This window comes from Pangasianodon hypophthalmus, chromosome 9, assembly GCF_027358585.1.
Source record: "Pangasianodon hypophthalmus isolate fPanHyp1 chromosome 9, fPanHyp1.pri, whole genome shotgun sequence".
NCBI classification, from domain to species: Eukaryota; Metazoa; Chordata; class Actinopteri; order Siluriformes; family Pangasiidae; genus Pangasianodon; species Pangasianodon hypophthalmus.
The window spans coordinates 16,447,910-16,473,216 of record NC_069718.1 but is presented as its reverse complement, the minus strand read 5'-3'; the positions used below and the strand labels follow the sequence as shown (position 1 = coordinate 16,473,216).

The following is a 25,307-nucleotide window of genomic DNA, read 5'->3' as shown; positions in this document are numbered from 1 at the left end:
AAATCACTATAATCATTTAGATGAGCAGATGGTGTGGGTGGGTGAGGAATTAAGGGATTCCCCAAGGTGTGATCTGTGTGCTTTGACTCTCCTTCTCTCTTTCTCTGGTTTGTTTTCGCCCTTTCTGTTCTCTCTCATTTATCCTGGTTTATTTTTTATCCTTTTATTGTTACATATAAACTTACATGTCTATATTACCCAATCCTTTAAAGACTTATAAAGAAATAAATAATTTAAGAAAGGATCAGAAATAAGTGCTCTATCAATTTGGGTACAGCCTTTACCTAAATAATTAATTTTACTGTGGCAAAACAAGATTTGAAATGCTATCAAATACCCTTTTTGGCCAGCGGATGGAGACAAAACAGACTCCACACAGCTGGATGACAGAAAAGGGTTTATCCACTCTGACGTGATCTAGTGGATCTGTATTCTTAAATAATGATTCATGTGATTATGCTCCCTGTCACATTCTTCTACATGTTAAAATCTCTTTTTGAGCCATTACTAGCTGGGAATTTTGCAGTAATATTACTCTAGCCCCACAGTTCTTTAATTTCATAGTGTGAAGTGTATACACTGCATGTTTAGCATTATACTGTAATTTCTTTGGGCCTCTTCCAGCTGTATGTGTTACCACAAACAAATGAGTGTTCAACACAAAAGCAGCAAAGAGAACCCTAAAGATCGCAGTTTCAGAATAGTTGAATCATGGAGTGTTCCTCTATCTCTATAACAACAAGCCTTATTTTAGGGTTGCAAGTAAGAATCTCTACCTGAAAGCAACCCACAAAAAGCAGCACCTGAACTTCATCAAGCTACATGTGTTATGGTCAGATGAAACCAAAATCAAACTTTGTGGTCACAGCAAAAAAAAAAAAAAAAAAAGAAAGAAAAAAAAAGATACCTAACACAAAAAACACCTAATACACCACTGTAAAACATGGAGGTTTATCAGTGATACTTTGGGACTGTTTTGCTGGTGGTTCATGGGCTCATGAGAAATTTGAATGCTTATCTGGAAGTAATGAGTTGGCCATAATTGGATCTTTCCACAAGATAAAGACCCATACATACATCAGAATCGTTGCAGGGAGCAGTTTGCATGAATATGAAGGAGTCTGGAGTTTACAGTGTTGTGTATGGAGGACTGGTCTTAGATGTGTCCTCCAACTTTGTCTGACACTACAGAAAGCTATATATATATATATGTGTGTGTGTGTGTGTGTGTGTGTGTGTGTGTGTAACAATTATACTACAGACCATCTCTGTTTGAGCTCTAAATATCACTCATCGGAAGTGTTGAAGGGTGCCAATAATTCTGGAGTCTGGATTGTAAGTGTTTCTGAGTGCATGGACGGAAGAGATGGATGTTGGGAGGTGTGGGGGCTGTAATGAACTTCTCATACCTGAAGCTGTGTGTAGTATGTCATAGTACTGTGTGGTTACAGTTGGTCACGAGCTCTGGGCTGGCAGGAAGTTTGTCTACTGAGATAAAGATAAAGACGTCCAACTGTCAATCAAGTCCCCGGCCTGCAGTACTTCACTTTTGGTGTGGTCACCTTCTGCCTGAAGAGAAATACTGTCCCAGTGTATGTGTATCAGAGTGTGTGTGTGTTGAAAGCAGTTAGTCTAAGTGTGTATGCTGTACAGGCAGGTAGATGAGGGGCTGAGTGAATTGTTTTCTCTGTTGCTAGACGAGCTAAACTAAGAAAACAGTTACAGTGAGGATGGAGCTCTTCTGGTCTGTTGTGCAACAGAGACAGTCAGTGTGAACAGATGTAACGGACTTCCTGTGGTGCCTGAAAAATACCCTGCAACACACTGTTGGGAAAACACGAGAGCACATACACGCACACACCAATACAACATTCAAATTATCAGTCAGGTAGTCAGACAACATCAGATTGCCATTTTGATCCCATATGACCATTAATCTAGATATTTATACATGAATTAATATGGAATGCAAACACAAGAAAACAGTTTGCTGATTGGTTTTTGGGAGCACATTTATTTTAGTGATTACAGCCGAAAGATTTCAAAGCTGGAGCATATCCACCACAGATATTCACATACATGCTGACCAGGGGGAAATGAATCTGAAAGCTTCTAACTTCTCCTTTTTACCGTATATATGTGTGTGTGTGTGTGTGTGAGAGAGAGAGAGAGAGAGAGAGAGAGAGATTGAGTTAGAAAACTACACCTAGCACATCATGTGGATTGACTTTACTACACTTATTTGTTTCATCTAAGAACTAATAAAATGCTGCTACAAATGCTATTGTTTTTCCATATTGTGCAAATGTAGTTCTACTTTAAATAGAATAGTTTTTTTGTAAGACTGGTGTTGATGAGCTGTATACTCTAAGTGCCTTGGATGTCATACACTTCAGCTAACATGATTTCAGACCCAGAACCACTTGTTAGTGATTAGAATAAAGCTGAAGATTAATAATTTGTGTGTGTGTGTGTGTCTGTGTAGACTTAATTGATCCACCTCTTTAATGATCAGTGTATGTGATGTACATTAACGTAATTAGATTTTATATTGATTTGAATAACATACAATTTTTATTTATCATTCTAGATACTTCTCATATTTAAACAAGACTGTAGGTGAAAATAAACTCTCTCAAAACAGCAGTAGAAGCACTAAACAGGCCTAAACAGGGGTCTATGAAATCCCCATTACGGAATGGTCTTGTGTGCTGCAACAGGAGCTACTTCCTCAAACCTACTGACAACAGTGGGACGCTTTGATTAAAAAAAAGGAACAAGAATCTTTTGGAACTTCACTTTGGTTAACCCTAATGTTTGTGACATTCTTATGTTCATACAATGTATTATCTCTATCAGAAATTTTCCCTTGCATTGCTTGGGTTGTAATCAAAAGAGAGTAGGATAAAATATTTCCCCTTTTCCCAAGAACCATTACCTGTAACACTGTAATTTGCATGCATAAAAACATGTCGGAAATTACATTTCAGTGCAAATTTTGTTCAGTTATTTATTTTGTATGTTTGTTAAAACTTTGGATTGTTACGTGGTCGTGAGAGAAAAGCCACAATGTTTATCTTTTCATGACACCAACCTTCAATAAGGCAAAAACTATTAAACCTTTTTTGTAGGTGCTTTAAGTGCATTTTATACTCCAGGCAAACTCTTAAAGAGTGAAACACTCCATCTTTAAAAGGTTTAGAAGAACATCAGAAGTCCGTAAAATCTAAAATAAATGGCAATATGGCTTTCAGAAAATAAAACATCATCAATGTAAAAAAAATCATGAAAATAGAATCAAACCAACAGCAAATATTTGACACACAACATGATTGGCTGCTCTGAAGTGACAGAACTACGATTATTCATAGGCTCCATACTTCTGACCTGATGAAAATCAGGAACTACCAGCACAGAGAGAACTGTCAGTGAGGGGTAATAAAGTGCAGACCTCTAGAGGCATTTGTCACCATTTCACTTTCCTTTCTGTATTTGTAGTGTAACAGAAGAAAAAAAATAACAAAGGATAAGTTTGCTTTCCAACGTTTGCTCCTTATGTAACAGAGAGAAGTACAGTTAGAGCTGTATGCCTGAGAAGATTTTACATTACAGAATGGAGGGTTGTGTCATTTCATCAGTAAGTAGATGCTTTTCTTGTCATGAGTGTATGGTAAAAATCTGTGACACTCAATACTTGTACTGAATACTAATATAATGCATATGGTGCTGTATTTATTGGTCATTTACAATGCAAAGAAATGTGTGTGTAAGGTGTGATTATTATGATATGATTATTAGCTTATTTCTAATACAGTGCATAAGGTCCAAGGCTTCTATTATTTTTTTATTATTATTTATTATTATTATTATTATTATTATTAGATCTAATTACAATTAATGCATGTTTTTGTAAAATATTCTGACAAAACATTCATGTTTCTATGTTCTCAAACCTTCAGTCATCAGACGAAATTGTTGCATATGATCAAGTTTTCCGACCGCAGTATGATTTTTACCAATACATAACCAGTGATCCAGACGGACATATGGGTAAGTTCTAAGGAAGAAAAAAATGAATTATTTTCAGCTTTGTGTTCTGTTTGTGGTCTTTTTTTGCCAATTATTTTGGACAACTGAATCACACAAATGCTTTTTAAAGAGCTGCTGGTGAAATATGATTCTGATGAAAAGTAACATATAAAAAACACAGGTATCAGAATCATTTAAGAGAATGAAATAACCATGATGTTATTTTAAAAGGGAAATCATCAGCTGTGAAGATGGATCATATTACAGTCTGAAAAAGATCTTAATTATTTTAAGAAATCCAGAAGTTGTCTCTTTCAAAGCAGTCATAGAAAAGCACGTTAAACATGTTCCTATTCTAACTAAAGTAAACAGAGCAGTAAAGTTTCAAAAAGTTACAGAAAAATGCACTAAGCATGTTCCTGTTCTAACTAAAGTAAACAGACCATAATTAATATATTACTTTAAAGGAAAATAAGAGAAAATGAGAAACATATTTCTAATTTTTAGAATTTTACAGGTTTTTCAATCTACATTGAAGGATTTTTTTGTGAAAAGAACTTAATCATCATAGGTTATAACAAAGCACAAAATAAGATAGCAAATGGGCTTTTAGAAACTTTAATATATTGTAAATACTGTGATAAATGTGGGTCTAAAGGTGGATTATTAATTTTATTTTATGGTTTAAAAAAAACTGATAAAGAACAGAACATGTAAATTATTAAGTGCTTGGGAAACATTTCACGGCTTTGCGCTTGTTCAGATGTTGCGGGCTGTGCTCCATTTCCACTGCTGCTGCAATCTGACTCAAGTACTACCTAGTAGGTAGCAAGCCAGTTGGAACGATTTTAGCCAATACTGGAAAAACAAGTTGAGAAAAAACTTCCTCGCAATTATTTTAAAAGGATGTACTTACATTTTGACAAAGATGTAGAAACTCTGTCTTTGTTACATCTGGGTTTTGGGCATACTTGTCCCTACCAATTCTGACACAAAGATTTTTTTCAACCAAAGCAATAAGTTGTGATCATGAATTGTGTATGAATTCTAGACCCACTTGATTTTGCTTACTGCCTCAGTAGTTGTTAATGCTATCTTTGCCAAATTATGCTATTCCATCTGCAAATATATGTTGGCTTTCCAAATGGCAGAGGTGAAAGTTGGCAGCAATCTCCTCTCCATCGAAACAGCCTATGGTTGCTCTCCCAATCTTAGATCATACTTCTCTTTTTCTCATTACGAACATAGAGTCATTTACAGCAAGTAACCATTACATGACAGATTTGCACCATGGACAATATGAGCCTATAGGATATGATCTTTACTCAGTGATAAGATTCAGGACACACCTGCTTCAGATTCTTCTCCCCTCTACACTCTAGAAAGTGACACGAAAGGCAAGGACCACCAGAACCAAACAATCATTTAGGATTCTGTACATATTCTAAACACCTAGCTGTAGTATACAACCCTGTATGTATCTTTCTAGGAAAAATAAAGCACAGCAACTGGAATTTATCTATAATCTTAAAGACAGAAATGTTCATGCCCTTTGAATGGGTGTTCAAGTTTATAACCCAAGTCCTCTTACTTTGACTTAGATGTGTTAAATATCTATATTTTGTGGAGTTGTCTTTTGTTTTGAAGCCAGGGCTGATAAAACATCTATTATCTTCTCTAAAAATACGCTTAAAAAAACATTTAAAAATACATTTCCTCTTGCTCTCATTCCTTCTTCCAGAGAGTGGATGGGACTACCACACTGATCACACTCACCAGAGTGAGCTGGAGGTCCCTTCGAGTAGTCACTTCACTGAACTACACCCTGCCACCTACTACTATGGCGATGTGGAGTCTTACCACCCGCCTCTGGATTCAGGCCTGGGGGCTTTTGTGCCTGTAGTTACACCTCAGGTTAGTCCTCGAATAGTTACTAATGAAACAACGGTTCCTAATATTATGTATGCATGTATGCACACATCACAGGTCAGATGAACTGTCTAAAAAGTCCCAGCCCTCGAGGGCAAGTGTTCAGCAGTCTGGTTATTTCCCTGCTCAAACACGCATGATTTAGAGTATGGAACTCATCAAACTGTTAGACTTTACACTTCTAGGGATTTAGGAACCCCTTTTCTAGGAGTATGTAAATTATTGTAGACTAGTCTACGTAAGGGAACTGTAGCTTACTGCAAAACAATGAAATATTTTGAGAAAATCTGTTTAAGATTGTTTGAGATTAACAAAAAACATTGTTCTGGTTGTTAGCAAATTAAATATGTTTTCACAAACCTTACACTTGCTTTCATACTTGGCCTGTAGTAAAAGAGAGAAAGAGCTTCAGTGTGTAAGCATAAACCTAAAGTGAGAATTGTCTTGTTTACACTTGGATGCAAATTTACTGCCATATGTCAGTTGTTTACTGCAAATGCATCTATTGTTTTCTCTTTGCAAGTCAATCCTAATCTTAGGTACACACTGAACACACTGTAGACAATGTGAGGAGCACTGAACATTAGGTATTAGAGTTAAGATAAAGTTTAACTATGAGTCATTAAGAGGTCGGTGAATAAACATAATGGGGCTTAAAGTGATGAGCACGAGGCAGGATGTTACAGAGACCATCTGCACTGAGAACCACTGAAACACTGCAGTCACACAGACTGATTGCTCAACATTGTCTTTTCCTGACAGAGGACTGTGGCCACTGCCATCTCTCAATCAGGGACATGCTACACACACACATAACATGTATTGGTTAAACCTCACATTCTCTTAACAACAGAGATCCTATTGTTAACAGCGAACCTGTACAATAATTCTGCACAAAGAGACTTGATTTTAAAAGACATATCTTTAAACAGACATTACACATTATACATCTGACCGACAACTTGAACTCAGTTGTTTTTGAATATATTTCTTTTCAATTACTGGCAAAGAAAATCAAACTGAAAAAGAGAACATAAAAGCTATAAAAGGGCACAAAATGAAATTATAAGAAAAAATGAAAATGATATTAAAGTTAATGTAACATGTCTCATGCCTTTTTTTTTCTGACACAATAGCTTTAGCAGTTCCTCTTTCATTATAAGGTAATTCTGTGGTTTCCGAGTATGGGACTGCTGTTTTGAGATTGTGTCAACTTAGCATGTTTCTTGTCCATAGCACAATAAACACTGTCAAAACAATATAGCTTGCCTAATAAAATTGTATAAATTGATCCAATAAATTAATTTTGTTTTGTCTGAGTGATGCCATGTGAGTTTAGTAGTTAACAAAAAATGTTAAGATAAAAATAGTATTTTTACAACTCAGTTGCTGGGTTTAGCGTGTTTGGCCAGGTGCTTGGGCCAAAGTCGTCTAAATTGGGTTTACTAACGAGCAACGCAGCATGCTGAGTTGCTGATGTGGACCTGAAAGGGAATTTTCCACTGCACACGTAGAGACAGAGTGGCAACCAGAAAAATTCTGAAAGTAAAAGAAATCAGCTGCAACTTCAAGAAAAAAGTTTTCGTTCACAATTAACTTATTTTATAGTTTAGTTAAACGTTCACAGTTATATTTTGCAGACATTATGCAGTCAATAACTTTTTTAGCATGTAGTGTGCTTGGATAGCCTGTGATAGCCTGCTGACACACAGTGACATTATCTGTAAGAAAATATGGCTGAAGTCAGCTACTGGTAATAAATAAGACAAAGTAATAGTTTTTGTAAGAAAATTGTAAAGATTAGATTCCATTCTTACATACTTATATATACAGTAACATTAACTCACCTCATTTTGGGTAATTTAACATTAACATTACTTCTAGCTAGTTAAAAATAACCTCACACTCTCTGTCACAGATTATTGGCTAGCACTGGAGTCAAGTTAATTCTAATCCTGCATTTAATATATGCCACTCATGATTTCAAAACATACATGGATAAGGCTACTTTTACACATAGTGTTTTTTTGTAGAAAAAAGCGCTTCCTGAAGCTTTTGTGCTGATATGGAAAAAAAAAAGATGCTGCACCCTATGCACACTTGGGTGTGTAGAGCCCAGCGATGTAAAGAATAACTATTTTTACCCACAAGTTGGGTTAAAAAAAAAAAATCAACCCAGTAGACTGGGTCGACATCCTAATCCAACCCCGCTGGTTTAAATCACACCATGCTGGATTAGTCCATATTTGGACCCAGTGCTCGGTTTCCAGATTGACCAAAATTGAAACACTGTTTGTACATTGATTGGTAGTCTATGATAAACATATTTTGCTTTGTTCTTTATTTGATTTCTGATTTGGCTCAGCAAAATAAGTCTTATTGATTAACACAAAGCAATTAATGAATGTTGTTCTGGTCGACAGTTTGCGTATGTCTCTCACCCACTGTACCAGCGCTCTCCTCCTGCCCACTGCAGCACAGACGATGAGGATGCAGGGGCACGCAGTCCACCATTTGAGGTGTCTGAGGGAGAAGAGGACCATGAGGCACACCTTGCTAGCACATCCACTAGCATAACAGGTGAGGGAGAAATGGAGGGCTTAAAAGCCAGGTAGTAGGCTCGCTGTCAACCTTACCAGGCTAGGAGCAGTCGTGGCTCAATGGTTAAGCCTCTGGACTGCTTATAAGAAGGTTGTGCTCTGTTCCCATCTTCCTAACAGGCTGGCATATGCAAAGAAAAGAATTTCACCATACTGTACTTCTATAAGTGACAGTGAAGGCTACGTTCTCCTAAAAAAAATCTTAATGCTATGGCAAAAAATAGCTGATCTTACCAGCTAATAGTATAGCAGTTTGAAATTCATTCTATTATCATAGATTCTATTATCATAGATGCTGATTCCTGGCAAATTTCTGCGGATATGAAAGGAAACATTCATGTTATTTCTAAAAGTTGTGCACAGTCATTATATCCTTAATCACACAAACTCCAGCCATAGTAATGTATTTCTTCTGGCAGTTTTGCACAAAATGATCTGACCCTTCTTGCTAAAGATGAAAACAGGAGAGCAAACTGTTCTCTCATATTGTTCCTCAATCCTTACATAACTCCATTTAATCACATAACTGGCAGCCCAGTGGAACTCAGGAAGAACTTGACTCACACACAGCAGTAACAAGTTAATGGCAGTGAGAGAACAGTGTAGGTGTTTCATGTGGTTTTTGCAACAAGCCATAAAACATCATGGGAGAGTAATGGAAGAATGCTGAAAGGTTAGGCAGAAATTCCCAACAACCAACAAATGATGCAATTCCTCATATAAATGCTAAAGGTTACTAAAACTTTACAGTGCTTTGGTCTTGACAGCACTCTTCCCAAGACACGTAATCGTTTACTGCTTCCCTTGATCACATGGGATTTTAATGAATTTCTGCTATTGTCTTCAGTTGGCTTTTGGTGTTTAAATGGGATTTACACCCTTTCATGTTTTGGTCATGATATTTTGAGCCCTATGCCATGACCATTATATCTGACTATCTTTATACTTGATCAATCTCAATAGTCATATGTCAGAAAAAATTATCAGAATATGAGTGTTATACTGTCATATCACCCAGCTTTAAAGCAGAAATAAATAAATATAAAACTGTGGTGGCAATGTTGAAACCTGCCATGTCTCCCAGACACAGAGTTGTACAAGTCTTTTTTTTTATTCTGGTCCTCCAGGCAACAAAAGAAAAATGCGTCTCTATCAGTTCCTTCTGGAGCTGCTCAGAGATGGGGATATGAAAGACTGCATTTGGTGGGTGGACAGAGAGAGAGGCACCTTTCAGTTCTCTTCCAAACACAAGGAGATGCTGGCCAGCCGCTGGGGCCTGCAGAAGGGCAACCGCAAGAGAATGACCTATCAGAAGATGGCTAGGGCCCTGCGCAACTACGGCAAGACAGGAGAAGTCAAAAAAGTCAAGAAGAAACTTACATACCAGTTCAGTAGTGAGGTGCTGAGAAGGATGTCAGCAGAGAAAAAATACCACTGAGAGAGGATTCCCACTGCTGTTGGCTGCATGATGACCACAGAGGCAGGGCTTTTTTTCTCAGCTTTTTCTCAGGGACTCCACACACACTATATCTAGGACATTTTTAGGCATGGGGTGTGTGTTAGGATTTTGCTTCCTACTACACTCAACAATGGAAATTAAAATCTCTTTGAAAATGATAGACAGTATGATAAGTTCCATATTTTTGAGAGGCCTAAAGACAGGTTTCTATGTGGATTGTTAGTGAAATGGGGAAAACTACTGTTTTAACAGCTGAATGTCTCTGTGTGGATTAGGGAACTTGGTGTGTACTGTCCCCTATAGGCTTAACATTTACACTGCACAGACAAAATCCATAGTAATTTTTACAAAATCCTGACTATTTCTTACCCTCTTTGATAAATATTTACTGCTTAAATAATAAGTAATAACACAGATGAACATTACGCATATACACATTATATTTATATTTTTTAAATAACAACATATAAATTCCAAATTTAATGGCCTTTGTGGTGGTTTGCTGACATCTGAAATGGAAAAATTTCAATAAAAGTATATATGAAAAGTTAATGTCACTGTTATGAGTACAAAATGTTTCATTACTGTTGTGAACTCAATTCAACACACAAGTGTGTGTAGACAGACTGCATTTCGAAACCATCAGTAGTACTGAGATTTGATGAATTATCAGTGTTGTACAAACCAAACATACAGTACATCTGCCAAGAAGAGCAGGTTAATAAGAGGGCATTTAGCATATTTGAAAAAGGTCACTTGTGCTGTTCTTGCAATGGCTTGTGCATTGTTTTAAAAAATCACAGTCCTCTAGAGCAGTTTCTCTGATTCAATTATAGGTAGTCTAAAAAAGATAAACCTATAAGTACAGAGCAGCATCACATTCATTACTGTTAAAAAAAAAAGAGGTAGAGAAACCAGCACCACCATTATGCACAGCTGAAATACTCTTACTAAATAAAGGACAAGTTGGTGTATGCACCAAAAATACTAAAAATTTAACATAACTAGCTTTATGCCTTAAACTGCATTTTATCATCCCAGTTAAGGCAATCTTTCCACATTCACAAAAACTCACTCAAGAAAATCTAATTCTTTTTAGATACATAAAATTGTTAGCAAATTTTAAGTTATCCACAAAGACTGTAATTAAAGCCTGTGTGTAGTCACTTTCTGTACATTCCTTGTTCAGCTGATATTTGTTAAGTGTCTCTGTTTTAGGTTTAAGCTGGGGTCCTCTTTAGAATGTTGCTTCTTGTTTTCACAAGTTCAGTGACGCAGAATCCAGAGAGATTTTCACAGCTGTATTATTAGATGTTTCACAGCTGCATTATTAGTTGTTGGCTACCTCTGCCTGTCTCAGCCAGTTCTCTTCTTCAATGCCACAGTCATACTCCTCCTCTGTGGTCTCTTTAGTTGAAGCTCTGCATACACGCAAATACACACAAACACACACAATAAAAAATAATTCTCTCTTTCAGCTATGTTGCTCTTTGTAAAATCATTTTAGAAACATTCAATATACTGAGACTATCAGCAAAAAATGCACCACCCTTTCTGAACAATAAGACTTTTTTTTTTTTTTTTTTTTTACAGGCAACATTTATGAAAACAAATGCTAAACTAGACTACACTGTCTCTGGAGTGCCACATTAGATCTAATACAAACAAACAATATCTGGTAGATTAATGCACCTTCTACAACAAAGTGATATTGATATTGGCACTCTGACTTCATGCCAGGAAAATATGGATATTAAGCATGCTTAAATCAAGTTTACCTGATATAGCGTGGCTCAGTCTTGCCCAAAATCACATCCTTATTCAGCTCCACAGACACAATATCTGACTGTGGCACCTCAAACATTGGCTCCAACAGTAGCTTCTCCTAAAGAACATAACATGGTACAGTTATGACACTCTGAATGACACCAGCTGGAAAAAAGAGGAAACAGAGTATGTGTGTAGAGTGTACCATGATGGACCGGAGACCTCTGGCTCCAGTCTTCCTCTCAAGAGCCAGTCTGGCAATTGCCCTGAGTGCATCTGGGGTTATATTCAGCTCACACTGAAACACAGGATATCAGACATCACAGCTTACATAACAGACCACAGAAACAGCAAAGAGACTTTGAGTTGATGGTTAGATATAGATCTAACTCCTTCTGTCTCTATATATGCTATAGTCATATAGAAGTGCACGTAGGAGAGAAACACAGAAAGAGAGATCACCTTATCCATGCTGAAGAGAGCCTGGTACTGAGGCACCACAGCGTTCCGGGGCTCTGTGAGAATGCGCACTAGTGTTTGCTCATCCAGGCTGTGCAAAGGCACTACGATGGGCAGACGACCTACAAACTCAGGAATCATGCCAAACTCAATGAGGTCACGTGCCTCTACATGTCTCAGCAGCTGATCCTTCTCCTCCATCTCAGCAGCCACATCCAGCTCACTGCCTGTGCTATTGTCCAGATCAGCTGCTGCTGCTGCACGGCGTCCCTTCCCCAGGTTAGAGGGCGAGCCAAATCCAAGGTACTGCACACACAAAGTCACAAACCAGGGTCACTGAAAGGCCTCTATTGTGGTAGCTTACTGCTACCCAGTGCTGACCTAATGTCTGCCTATCTCACCTTCTCATTCTTCCTGCGGCTAATGATTCGGTCCAGCCCGTTGAAGGCTCCTGATGCCACAAACAGGATGTTGGTTGTGTCCACCTGCACAGTTTCACCTCGCAACTTCCTGCTGTTCTTTTCTGGAACATTCACAATGGTGCCTTCCAGGAGTTTCAACAAACCCTGACCAAAAGTAACAGCATAAGGTTAAGGGCAGGATTAACACTGATACATTAACAAGGATTAACAAAGATACAGTCTTGTTACAGATCCATCTGCCATTGATTAAATAAAAGTGTATACTACTGCATGTAATCTGTGTCTGAATTATTGGTCGCACAGACAAAAATAGATACACAGTGCCACCGCTTAAAATCTAGCTAGTCAATACTGACAGAGTACCATCTTACCAGACTGACATTGTTTTGCCACTAGACAGCTAATGACCATACACTTCAAGGCAGACTATGGGTTATTCAGCCTAAATAGAATTTGCTTTGCTATGTTATTACAGTTGAGGAACAATAGCCTCCTGAACAGCAGAAAAAGATTGCTTTAGAAGGATAATAATCTATTTACAGCCATTAGCTTGAGCTAGACCTAAGGACTTAAAAGCCTGGCTTACACATAATAACACTGGAAGAGAGTAAGTGTACAGCACTTTATGGTTGGATTAGTACCGTAATATTCATCATGGTTCTGAGTGTTTCAGTTACTGGAACTTGTGATGAATTCCCAAAACATACAACTGCTCTTTGTATGCTAATGCTTCACCACAGCATACAAAACAGATTTTCTGTCCCTCCACTTCTGTGCACTATAGGTCATCTTTTACTGTATATTGATTACATGAATACAACATTTATTTATTTATTTAATTATCTATCTATCTATCTATCTATCTATTTATTTATTTATTTACTTATTTACATGGGCAACCACGTAAATAAAAACTTAAAAGAGTAACTATTGCGGTACATAAAATGGACCAAATGTTTCATATGACACACCTGCTGGACGCCTTCTCCTCCTACATCTCTGAGCTGGTGAATTCCTGGAACACTTCCAATCTTATCCACCTCATCCAGAAACACTATTCCTGTGGGGCCAGAACAAGATTGTGTGAGAGAGTGTGAAAGTGAGAGGGGTGGTGTTCAGAATAATCCCTAAACATTTTTTTATATGAGCATGAGTTATTATAACCATCAGAGTAGGACACAGTACAACGTGCTCTGCCAGATCTATGTAAAGACAACAACACTGTTTATGATGCATAGAATAAAAGTATATGAAAAGGTAATGCGGAATAAAGCAAAAAATTTTAAACAAAAAAAGTAAACACCCATGTCTCTATTTCCTGTTTCTCTTTAGAGATTGCATGACTTAGCTACAGTGCTCATTATCCAATCAACAACTAAGCTGTTAACCATGCATCATATTAATTTGCATTTTCATCTGACAGTTTTACTTTAATTTCCCCTTGATATCTAACAAAACAAACAAGATTAAACCTCTGTCATATCTCATCTCTATTTATGGTTTTGCAAACCGATACTATACCACATGTGCTTAATGTTTGATTTGGTTGGATTAAAATGTTCTGTTCAAAAACACCCACCTTGCTGGGCTTTCTCCACTGAGTAGTTGGCATCTTGCAGCAGCTTCGCAATGACCGACTCGATATCCTCACCTACATAGCCTGCCTGGGTCAGCGTGGTACAGTCACAGATGGCAAAAGGAACATCCAAACACCGAGCCAGAGTCTGAGCTAAAAGTGTTTTACCTGGAGAGCAAAATATCAGTAATACTTCAAGTAAAAAACTTTTTCTCAGTTAGCCTTGCTTTTATTACTGAAGGACAGCAAGTTGTTCATACTGAATCACACGGTAAGGTTTAGATTTAAGTAAGTGATGATTATATTCAAATTCGTGGACATTGTGATTACATCAAACTTAAAGCTGCTATAACTGATTTTTTTTTAAAAGGTTTTTGCTAAACTATTCTCACATCCTGATAATCATTATATGTGTAATCAGCAACCAAAAATTTCAACACAACCTGACTCTTAAATGTCTTTGCAAATTTGCAGTCCTCCGTGGCTGTGAAGTATTTGCAATTACTTATTGCAGGTGCATGGTCAGCTCATACAACAGTATACCAGAAATGATCAGAAGTCCGGCACTAACTTGATGGAGTAGGATCTAAGCCAAGGATTACAGCAGAGTGGAGGGAGGAGCTTTGGATTCAGAACATATAACTTAAGAAAGGAGCTTAGACTCCTTCAGTCTGGATGGACATTTGCCAGCACTGATTATAGCAGCTCTAATTTAAAAAGAACTCCTAGAATACTAGGTGCTCTAAACTAAAGAGGGATAGGGCTCCTGTAAGAAATTGTTTGCTCCACACCTGATCCAGTAGGGCCTAGCAGCACAATGTTACTCTTCTCCAGTTTGATGTTAGTGTGAGTAGAGTCCAGCACCTCGGCACCCCTTTTCTCCGGGGTAGCTTGTTGAGTGGCCCGTTGTTGAACAGATGCACCAAGAGCATTGCCATGTGGGCTGATCCCAGTAATCTGAAGCAGCCCTGATAATGAAAATGAGCCAGTGTATTGTTCAGTTTTAGAAAGCAGCTGAACAAACAGTGAATAACAAAAACTGTAGAAGTGTCACTGTGTCTGAGCCAACAACCATAGTAGTCTTTCCTCACAAACAAAATAACTCAAAACAGTTGAGCATGAAAAGTATATTCACACAAGTTCTGGTAGAAGAATAAAAAAAAAACCATGTAAAATGTATTGTCAGAGTTTGCACTATATAAAAGCAAAGGTGAGAAGGTGAGCCCAATAGAACAACACCACAGATTAAACTCAAAATCTGCCCAGGCCACATTGGCATTTTTGAGAGACCCTGAAGGGCTGTAATCTAAAACTTTTAATTTTTAAAAACTTATTTAACATATATCAATTAACACCAATAACCTAGGCTCTGAAATTAGAAGTGGATGTTTCAAAAAAAAAAAAAAAAAAAAAAAAAAAAAAAAAAAAAGGCAGGCTAACAGAAACTATTTACGTGTATGCACTATTAGGTGAGGACATTTATTATACTGATTAATTAATTTATTTTTTTTAAATGCATATCATTATTTAAGCACTTTTTTTTGGATACCAGCTGTTATGGAGAGAAACAGGATTAACCAATTGGGAGCATGCATTTTTCCTGTTTCTGTTTGAAAGCTACTCGTCAGATAGCTGCACTATAAGTAAAGAGATACGGCATAAAGTTCTATAGCATAGAGCTATTTTATGGCAACGTTATTAATATGGCAAGATTGGTTGACTCGTGCCATCACTGCTCCTACTACTGCCCACCTAAAATGCATGAGCGTGTCACACTTATCGATTTAATTGTACAAATCACGAAAAAAAAAATCATGATTTTATTTTGTATATTTCTTCACGCACCCGAAAATGCACTTACTTGTAAATCTGTATTCATCTTCCCGTCTTCTGATCTCTAGCTCTACAGAAAAAAAAAAATTTGGGATTAAGGATTAAGGATACTGTGACATCTATTGAAAAGAAAAGCCTATCACACTTGGAGTAGGTAAACTGAGTAAGAAGTAAAAGCCTGGGTTAGAAATTGAAATTTGTACAAGTTGCTGCTGACATCAACACAATGGTCAAAAGTAAGAAGAATAAGCTTTAGCAACTGTAGCATCATTCTACTGTCTATTTAGTATTCACTTAATGTGTACTCAGAAAATTAATAACGTTATAATTGATAGAAACAAGGTGGTTCATTATCATGAAGCTGATGCACTAACCCTGGGGAGTGAGAGAGATCTGCTTCTCTGTCCCCGCTTGCTGTCCGCCTGATGCAGGAAGGTTGTTGTAGATCCGTTTGTAATGGTTATACACTGCAACCGACAGCACCTTCTTTGCATATGACTGGCCAACAACATAGTTATCGAGGTAGGCATAGATCTGCAGTGAAACGACACAAACACATAGCTTAGCTTTTATCTTTACTGGTCTCCAGTTCAGATTAGTGTCACATTAAACTTGTTTATGGGTTTATTAAACACGTTGCCATTTACATAGATCCCAGTTACATCAGGAAAGTAGCAGATTTAATATCCTTCATAATTTGGGTCATACCTTTTTAGGGGGTGGGGGAGGTTTCTGAGCAAATGCCAGTTTAACAGCTTCGGCACCAGATTCTGCCTCCTTATTCAGACCCATCTTAGAATCGCTTTCAGAAAGCACCACAAAGAAGTGATGACATTTTTCACATTTCACAAAACGTGTGAATGCTAGAGAGGGAAATACAACAAAACCGTGTGAATGCTGGAGAGGGAATTACAGATATTGCAAGAATGCATACAGCCTCATGCTACACATTGAAAGTTCACAAGAAATTATCTGGTGCTTTTTTTAATATAGAAGTGTATAATAAATAAGAAATAAGTGTGGTAAGTTTAAATAATTTTAATGCATAGCTAAAAAAAAAAAAAAAAAGGCCTCTGAAAAGTAATTACACTTACACACAAACGTCTCCACATGTGTGCATGTGTCTCCACATCTGGGGCAACGTAGCTGACGTCCTCCTTTCCCTGACCCGCCCGAACCCGTAGATCTCTTCCCAATTCTGTCTGCTGCACTCTCCTGCTCAGATAAAACAGATTCATAACTATCTAAGCTGAACACACAAACTTCCTGAAACATTTAATGTTTGTGCATTATAACAATACAACTGGAAAATTACTGGACCATACAGTCATGAAGAACGAATGAAACTGGAAAACACTTGGACATTTACATGTGAATCTATATGCATGGTAATCTATGCTGTTAATGCTCAGTGCAGTGTTGGAACAACAACAAAAAAAGTACCTTTCCCCCATCACTGGAGCCATCTTTTGGTGTGTTCTCCTTTGAGGCTAAAAACACGGCACTCTCTGAAAACGATCTGACTCGCACTGCAGGAGGTAGACAGGCTTCACGAATCACTCTGCTACTGACAGCATAGAACTTAATGTGTGAGCGTGAAAACCCTGCAAGCACAGACAACTGAATCATTAATAAATTTATGGCAATCCAAATGCTAAGAGAAATCACAGGCCATGTCTAGTAACTCAGACAAACCCAAAGGATAATTACATGAATGAGCTTTTGAAATTTAATGGCAATTAATCGGTAAGTGTGAACGTAAGTTGATGACTGATGCAGTATTAGAAAATATCAAAAAATACAATACAATTTGGTATTAACACAAGCCAAGACATCACTGGGAAGGATAAGCTGACACTTTTTTTTAGAAAGCTGATTCAAAACATTAGCACAGTGAATTGACAATAGGAGGAATGCCTAGTTCCTAGTTCTTCTTCAATGAAGAAGAAGAACAGAAGAAATGTCTAGAAGCTGGAGCCCATTCAAATTATTTTTCATACTGGACCAAATTCTATTCTATCCTGTTTGAAAAGAGGGCTCACATTTCACACTATTTTTTCAGTGTGGAGACAATATAAAATATAGACACATTTTTGAAAACCTTGCCAGAGAAGTGATTAAGGTTTAAGGTAAGTACTTGAGTTCCTAGCACAGGAAAAGCCTACATAAATACATCCAAGCAATCTAATAATGATTAATTGTAACTCACACAGCTGAAAGTCCTACAACAAGCAGAGTTTTTAAAGGCCAAAAATATATAAATAATAAATAGTTTGCATTTATTTGAGGTGTACATAGCATGCATAAAACTTGCATTGTGATGACCATGTGTACATCGGGTAGACACTTTCATCTCTGTTCTTTATAATGAGATTGCTTATCCTTGATCGGAATTACTACAGTTATCCTCTGGCAACATTACTTAACAAAAATATGTCTAGAAATCTTATCCTGTCTAAATAGTGATCTGTTTAATGAAAATGAATGCACAGTCATTTTCAAATTCATTAAGTGTTATTACTCATTCACTAATTATTGGTGCACAATAATTAAACCTATAAAATTTGTTCTCTCTCTTTAACACTAATGCATATTTAATAGCCCATTTAAGATATTATTAAGGACACTAAGGGGAAGTTTTTTTTTTCAGTGTTTGACATTAAGTGCTGGCACTTGCAGTAATAAATGACTTTGAGAAGTCTGATGGTGCACACACTTGCAGTAATAAATGATTTTGAGAAGTCTGATGGTGCACACACTTGCAGTAATAAATGACTGAGAAGTCTGATGGTGCACACACTTGCAGTAATAAATGATTTTGAGAAGTCTGATGGTGCACACACTTGCAGTAATAAATGACTGAGAAGTCTGATGGTGCACACACTTGCAGTAATAAATGACTGAGAAGTCTGATGGTGCACACACTTGCAGTAATAAATGACTTTGAGAAGTCTGATGGTGCACACACTTGCAGTAATAAATGATTTTGTGAAGTCTGATGGTGCACACACTTGCAGTAATAAATAACTGAGAAGTCTGATGGTGCACACACTTGCAGTAATAAATGACTTTGAGAAGTCTGATGGTGCACACACTTGCAGTAATAAATGATTTTGTGAAGTCTGATGGTGCACACACTTGCAGTAATAAATGACTTTGAGAAGTGTGATGGTGCACACACTTGCAGTAATAAATGACTTTGAGAAGGCTGATGGTGCACACACTTGCAGTAATGAATGATTTTGAGAAGTCTGATGGTGCACACACTTGCAGTAATAAATGACTTTGAGAAGGCTGATGGTGCACACACTTGCAGTATTAAATGACTTTGAGAAGTCTGATGGTGCACACACTTGCAGTAATGAATGATTTTGAGAAGTGTGATGGTGCACACACTTGCAGTAATGAATGACTTTGAGAAGGCTGATGGTGCACACACTCACCTGTGTGTGCTGAACTGAAGAGTCGCCTCGCAGCAGCTCTACATACACAGGAAGACATCTTCTGAGTCGAGATGTGGAGAAAAGCTAAGAAACAGTTAGATATGAGAGCAGAAATTCACAGCTGAACACCATCTCTTAACTGTCACTGTCTTGTAGCTTATTTATGCAACTCATTTTTAGCAATAACAGCTCAAAAGCAGAGTCGGAGACCGAGGAGCCTGAAGGTGAAGCACACTCTCTGCTGTCAAAACAAAGGGGCAGTAGCTAATACCGTTAGCAAAACAAACAAACAAACTGACACAAACAACACAGTACTGCTACTTATACTGCACATGCGAAGCCTTAACATAAAGTAGCTAGTTTAGAAACAAACATGTTGTAATCCTACAAACAAAGTATAACTGAATAAGTTATTGCAGTTAGTTACTTACAGGAAGGAACAGAGTGTCCGAGTTCACATCAAACCGGTTACTGACACTGCCAGCTTCCGTCCAGCGGCTCGCTAAGCTAAACTAAACTAAAATAACGCTATCATAAAGGATGAACTGTGCAGTTTATAAAATATTTCATGCCGGTTTGACTGTGTTTAAAAGCTTAAAGTGTATTCCCTAAACGGATGTTTCCATCAGCACGAGGTCAGGGTTATGTAATCGCTGAAGCAGCTCGGTGTAACTAGACCAAGCTTGTTTTTCTCCGCTATCACTAAACAGAATAAACAGTCTGACGTTTCTTCTTCGTCTGTTTTGTAAATACACAATGACTCAGCATCATGGCGCCCTCTAGCGTATGATTTAATATTATGTTTATACACTCGCAGGTCACTTTAATAGGAATACTTGCACCCCTGCTCATGCATCCATGACCCCGTGACCCTGTGTAACCTGGAGCCACTGGGCACAAGGCAGGGAACACCCTGGACCGGGTACAGGTCAATCACATCACACACACTCATTCACACACTACTGACAGTTTGGAAATGCCAATCAACCTACAATGCATGTCTTTTGGACTAGAGGAGAAAACCAGAGTACCCAGAGGAAACCCCTGAAGAATGGGGAGAACATGCAAACTCTGGGATTCAAACCCCAGCCCCAGAGGTGCAGGGTAACAGTGCTAACCACTAAGCCACTGTAACCAATCATGTGGTGGCAGCACTGTGTGCCCCTGGTCTTTGACTTGCCTGTACAGTTTGATGAGCACTGTGTCCACTGTAGCTTCAGATGCTTGTTTGTCGCTAATAGGATTGGAACCCATCTGCTACAAAGTTTGACATGTTGTGCAGTCTGAGCTGATTTCTCTACACACCATGGTTGTAAAGAGTGGTTATCTGAGTTACTGTAGACTTCCTATCAGCTTGAACCAGTCTTGACATTCTCCTCTGACCTCTCTAATCAAGTGTTTCCAACTACAGAACTTCCACTGACTGGGTGATTTTTTTTTTTTTTTGCACCATTTTTTGTAAACTCTAGAAACTGTTGTGTGTGAAAATCCCAGGAGATCAGCAGTTTCTGAAATGCTCTAACCAGCCCATCTGTCACCAACAACCATGCTACAGTCAAACTCACTAAGATCACTTTTTTTCTTCATTCTGATGATTGATGTGGACATTAACTGAAGCTTTTGACCTCTATCTGCATGATTTTATGCATTGCACAGCTGCCACATGATTAGCCATTAACTGCTTGAATGAGGAGGTGTACAGATGTTAATATTAACATGACCTGTGAGTGTATCTTGGTTATAAAACTTGTGTTCCATAGTTTGTCTCATAAATATATTCTCATTAAATTGAATGTATAATTTTCATTGTCTTTGACATTTTGATAAAGGCTTATGGTTAAAATCTGACAAGGGTAAATAGTAAAGTCAATATCCATATACACATTTACTTCTGAATTAAAAAAAAGGAAAAAAAAAAAGATATTTTAACAAGTACTTTTTCCTTCATTGAAATTGTAAATTTAAATTGTTTCCCTAAACAAATAGGTTTCTTTTGGAAATTGGGAGAAGCAGCCAACAAGTGCTCAGCCTATTTAGGATCTTGAAAGAAAGCTCCCAAATGAAGCTGGTTGAGAACATAAGCTAGTCATCAGAAATTCCTCAATGAATTTAAAATATAAAATAGATTTCAGTTCACCATTTTTCTATTTTTATGTTTTCAATCCAAATGTTCGATATTCCCCACAATGCAAATGATGAAAAGTTTTCTTTACTGTGTCCAGACATGCCTGGGCACGTAGCTTACACAATACACAGTGGAAACGCTTAGGCTTGGGCATACACGGGCATGCCTGGGCATACATGGGCACTGTAGATGCTGACAGCACAGGTGTTAGACAAGGCATAAATGCATTCACATACACCACTGCAGATTGATTGTGCTGTTATTGGTTTGTATCCATGCTGATGTGCATGCTCAGTAGGTGTATTTTAGTGTGCACTTGCAATAAAGCTGTTTATCAGGTGGAATTTCTATAGAAATGTCAGAATGTCAGAAATGTCACACTAATGTCAGAACAGCTACAATGCATTCTGTTACATTTGTGGTGAGTATACACTTAAATCTCAGACAGAGCATGACTGCACTTATTAAGAAAGCCTGATCAAGACAAAGCCTGAGCTTCTCACATATGTTGTGCAACATGTACTGTCCATCTTAGAGCTTAGCTCAGAGGTACTGAGAGCAGGGGGATCAGGTAACAGACTGTTTATTCTGACCAGTGTCTCTGGTTTTTCTGCTAAGAACAAAAAATCTACTGAATGTCTCAATTTACCGTCAGAAATCAGGTCAGCGCTACATGATAAATAGGGCTGCCAGTACCGAGGCCACCAGGGACATGGAGCATAAAATGCGCAGATGAAGATGCCAGGATGCACATGGCTAAACTGGAAAGAGACACTGATCCATAATTTGGTCCAATTGCATACACAGTAACACAGTTTGTAACACAGTTTGAGTTTAAGGACTTGTTTAGGTTGGTATAAAAAAAAACCTAAAGAACTCCCCCAAAAGGGAACAAAAATTTAAATCCTTTACAGCTACCAAGAATATTTGACAATTTTCTTTTGATCAGTGTGTGTTTCTGCACTCACACTGATGGGTTGAACATGACCCACAACAGTCACAACGGCAATGCCCATCCTTCAGTACCAACTGGCTATGCAGTACACATGAAGGAAATGTATATGAATATGGAAGTCTTACTGAAACACATACAGTGAAGCAACTACATCTGGAACATCTGTGGTGATCTGAAAGCAGTGGTGCTGAAGCTAGGAATGCAGCTTGCATACAACAACTACTGTTGTTTCATTTGTGAATAGGTGTGTCTTATTACATTAAGAAAGTGTCTTATTACATTAAGGACTGGCCAGGCCATAAGCATTTGGTTCCAGGACACAAAAACATGGCACATAAAGCATTTGTCAACTCAATAAATATATTTCTGCCTCCTTGGGCTGATGAAAGAATTTGTATATACAAGGATTTTAATACTTGATACAGGTATTTCCCCTAAAATAACTGATGCCAAGATAAAGGTCCACAAATCAAACAGTACTTCCATTACATGCTGTTTGAAGAGCTTCTAGTGCGGCTGGAGAGAATTTTATGGAAGAATGTTGTTCTACATCATACATCCAGCTGGTTGAAAAAAATGTGTCAAGCATACAAAACCATAGCATGCAATATGTCACTACAGATTCATTTTTTACATTCGCACTTAAGACTTTCCTGCAAATCTTGGTGTAGTCAGTGATGAATATGGTGAAAAGTTTCCCCAAGTGATTGCGACAATGAAAAACCAGCACGAGTGAAACTGGAATTCATCAATATTGGAAGATTATTGTTGGACCCTTAAACAAGAAGCACTGAACTCTTTAAAGTGTAAGTGAAAATCAGCAACAAAACATTTTCATGTTAGTGCAGCTAGTGCAATGCGTTAGTACTATCATGTGATTAAACACATTAAATTCAATAAATGTCCAGTTCATGTTTATCCAAATTCCTATGTTATATGAACAATCTGAAATTATATTCATGTGCAGTTTAAAAAGCTCTGTCATGATCACCAAACATTGTACCAAACATTGTACCAATTGCTTAGGTATTCGTCTGGTAAATGACTATAGCACTGCACTGCATTTATTCTACAATGCTAAACAAATTCCACAAATTCCAACCTCTAATACTTTCTATGGCCTTCACAAACCTGCAAATTGCTTCATCCCTCATAAAAAACTAGAAGCTCTTCTTTTCTAAAGATGTATTAATATTCTACTTAATTATGGCTCTACTACTTATTATATACTGTATACATGTAAGTTTTTGTTAGGTCTTTACCTATCAGCAACTATCCACTTCTATGACGCCTGTAAATGTATCTTGAAGTCCTTGTTAATAGATACATGACTAAATATAAAAGAGAAACATCATTTATAATAACAAAACAAAAATAAAAGTCAAATAATTATTTTTTCTTAACAGAACAATAACAATACAATATTACATTGGCATGCACATTCATATTTTGAGTAAAAATAAGCAATACATTGCTGTAAATGCTCTATCTTTGGCTTATTGTCCAGTTCTTTCACAAGTAGTCCCAGCGAAGTAACAAAGTTACAATCCCTTTGCAAAATAATCTATGAAATTGTAAGCAAATCTGTACAAACACACACACATAAACAAACAAAGAGGGTTCTTGGGCTTGTCCCTCTGGTCGAGCTCTTAAAGGTTCTACGTGATCCTGTACAACAGACAGTTTCCTTATTACAGAGAGTCCTAAGGTGGCACACTTTTGGAAGCAAAGAACCTTTAAGAAACCCTTAGAGAACTTGGGGGGAGGGAGCGATAAATTTGTCGGCACATTAGAGCAAAACAATCAGATATTCTGATGAAGTATTACATAATTGTAAATATAGTATTATTTTATAATTATTATTATAGTGTTATTTTATAATTATACAGCATATACCCTGGAATCAACAAATCTTTTGCTGTTTTTTTTAAGACTGGCATGTAAGGGGAGAGAAAACAAACATTCTGCTGCACCTTACAGTTTACAGTAACATGGATTGTTCAGTCATATAATGCTGCAAGCCTCTAGGCCACCATTCCTACAGTCATCCAGGCTTTAGTTCCACCATAGTCTAAAACGGAATCACTAAACTGCTATCAAGCTTGAGGATCGCTGATGTGATTGCACAAGCTATGAAAGATTTCATCACAGTGTGACCATTCTATACAATTCTCCAGCAGCCTGAACTACGAGAATTTAAAATTAATTTAATTTAATGTAGGTAAAATCATACATCTGTAGATGCCATTTTAAATGTTGAAAATGAATATTATGAGACAAGTTAGCTTTTATACTGTGAAGAAGGGTGGTATACAAGACAATGCTGACCAGACAAAAGATATATAAAAATGAGTATAAAAAGAGCTTTTCCTTAATTGTGCAACATGTCTACCAACAGAGTGAATACACACATGGATCCCTTTTTCATTTCCAAATGAAATGACACAAATTCATAATTAGTGAACAATGAAGTGGTGATAATTTACACTAGTGTCAAGTTTGGCAGATGTGAGAATAAGGTTCAGTGATTGGCCTGTTCTTGCATTTTGTATGCAATCTGCTGTCTCAGCTCACAGTGTCTGTTCAGATCCTTTATTTCCTGAGACAGGGTACTACTCCACATCATCAACACAGTATCCTTATCTGTCACACACAGACACAGAGACAGAAACAAAGCACAATGGATGAAAAAGCCCGTTGAAACTTACAC

At 37.4% G+C, this 25,307-nt stretch overlaps 3 protein-coding genes across 7 annotated transcripts in view; 1 reads left to right on the top strand and 2 right to left on the bottom strand.

Moving 5' to 3' along the window:
- The first annotated feature begins 3,395 nt into the window (after positions 1 to 3,395).
- On the top strand, positions 3,396 to 10,569 carry spi1a (Spi-1 proto-oncogene a). Its single transcript, XM_026919336.3, has 5 exons — positions 3,396 to 3,637; positions 3,960 to 4,050; positions 5,771 to 5,943; positions 8,382 to 8,538; positions 9,686 to 10,569. The coding sequence occupies exons 1-5, from the start codon at positions 3,587 to 3,589 to the stop codon at positions 9,994 to 9,996; spliced, it is 783 nt and encodes a 260-aa protein (XP_026775137.1). The 5' UTR covers positions 3,396 to 3,586; the 3' UTR covers positions 9,997 to 10,569.
- A 531-nt stretch (positions 10,570 to 11,100) lies between these two features.
- Positions 11,101 to 20,247, bottom strand: clpxb (caseinolytic mitochondrial matrix peptidase chaperone subunit Xb). The gene is made up of 15 exons (XM_026919335.3): positions 19,949 to 20,247; positions 19,518 to 19,601; positions 17,518 to 17,678; positions 17,169 to 17,289; positions 16,783 to 16,937; positions 16,449 to 16,608; positions 16,103 to 16,144; positions 15,033 to 15,209; positions 14,245 to 14,409; positions 13,637 to 13,725; positions 12,645 to 12,809; positions 12,247 to 12,549; positions 11,990 to 12,082; positions 11,796 to 11,902; positions 11,101 to 11,438 (listed from the first exon to the last, which is right to left on the bottom strand). Exons 2-15 carry the CDS (start codon positions 19,573 to 19,575, stop codon positions 11,348 to 11,350), a joined length of 1,887 nt encoding a protein of 628 aa, XP_026775136.3. The 5' UTR covers positions 19,576 to 19,601; positions 19,949 to 20,247; the 3' UTR covers positions 11,101 to 11,347.
- Positions 20,248 to 21,820: 1,573 nt separating this feature from the next.
- The window catches only part of lrrk2 (leucine-rich repeat kinase 2), a 29,288-nt gene continuing 25,801 nt past the window's right edge, over positions 21,821 to 25,307 (bottom strand). For 4 of the 5 annotated variants that reach the window (XM_026919060.3, XM_026919062.3, XM_026919061.3 and 1 more), the window contains exon 51: positions 21,822 to 25,240. In XM_026919060.3, the coding sequence (XP_026774861.3) occupies positions 25,119 to 25,240 (122 nt within the window). In that variant the 3' untranslated portion in view covers positions 21,822 to 25,118. Of the gene's footprint in view, positions 25,241 to 25,307 lie in introns of all 5 variants that reach the window. The other variant, XM_034307317.2, reaches the window with a different exon arrangement.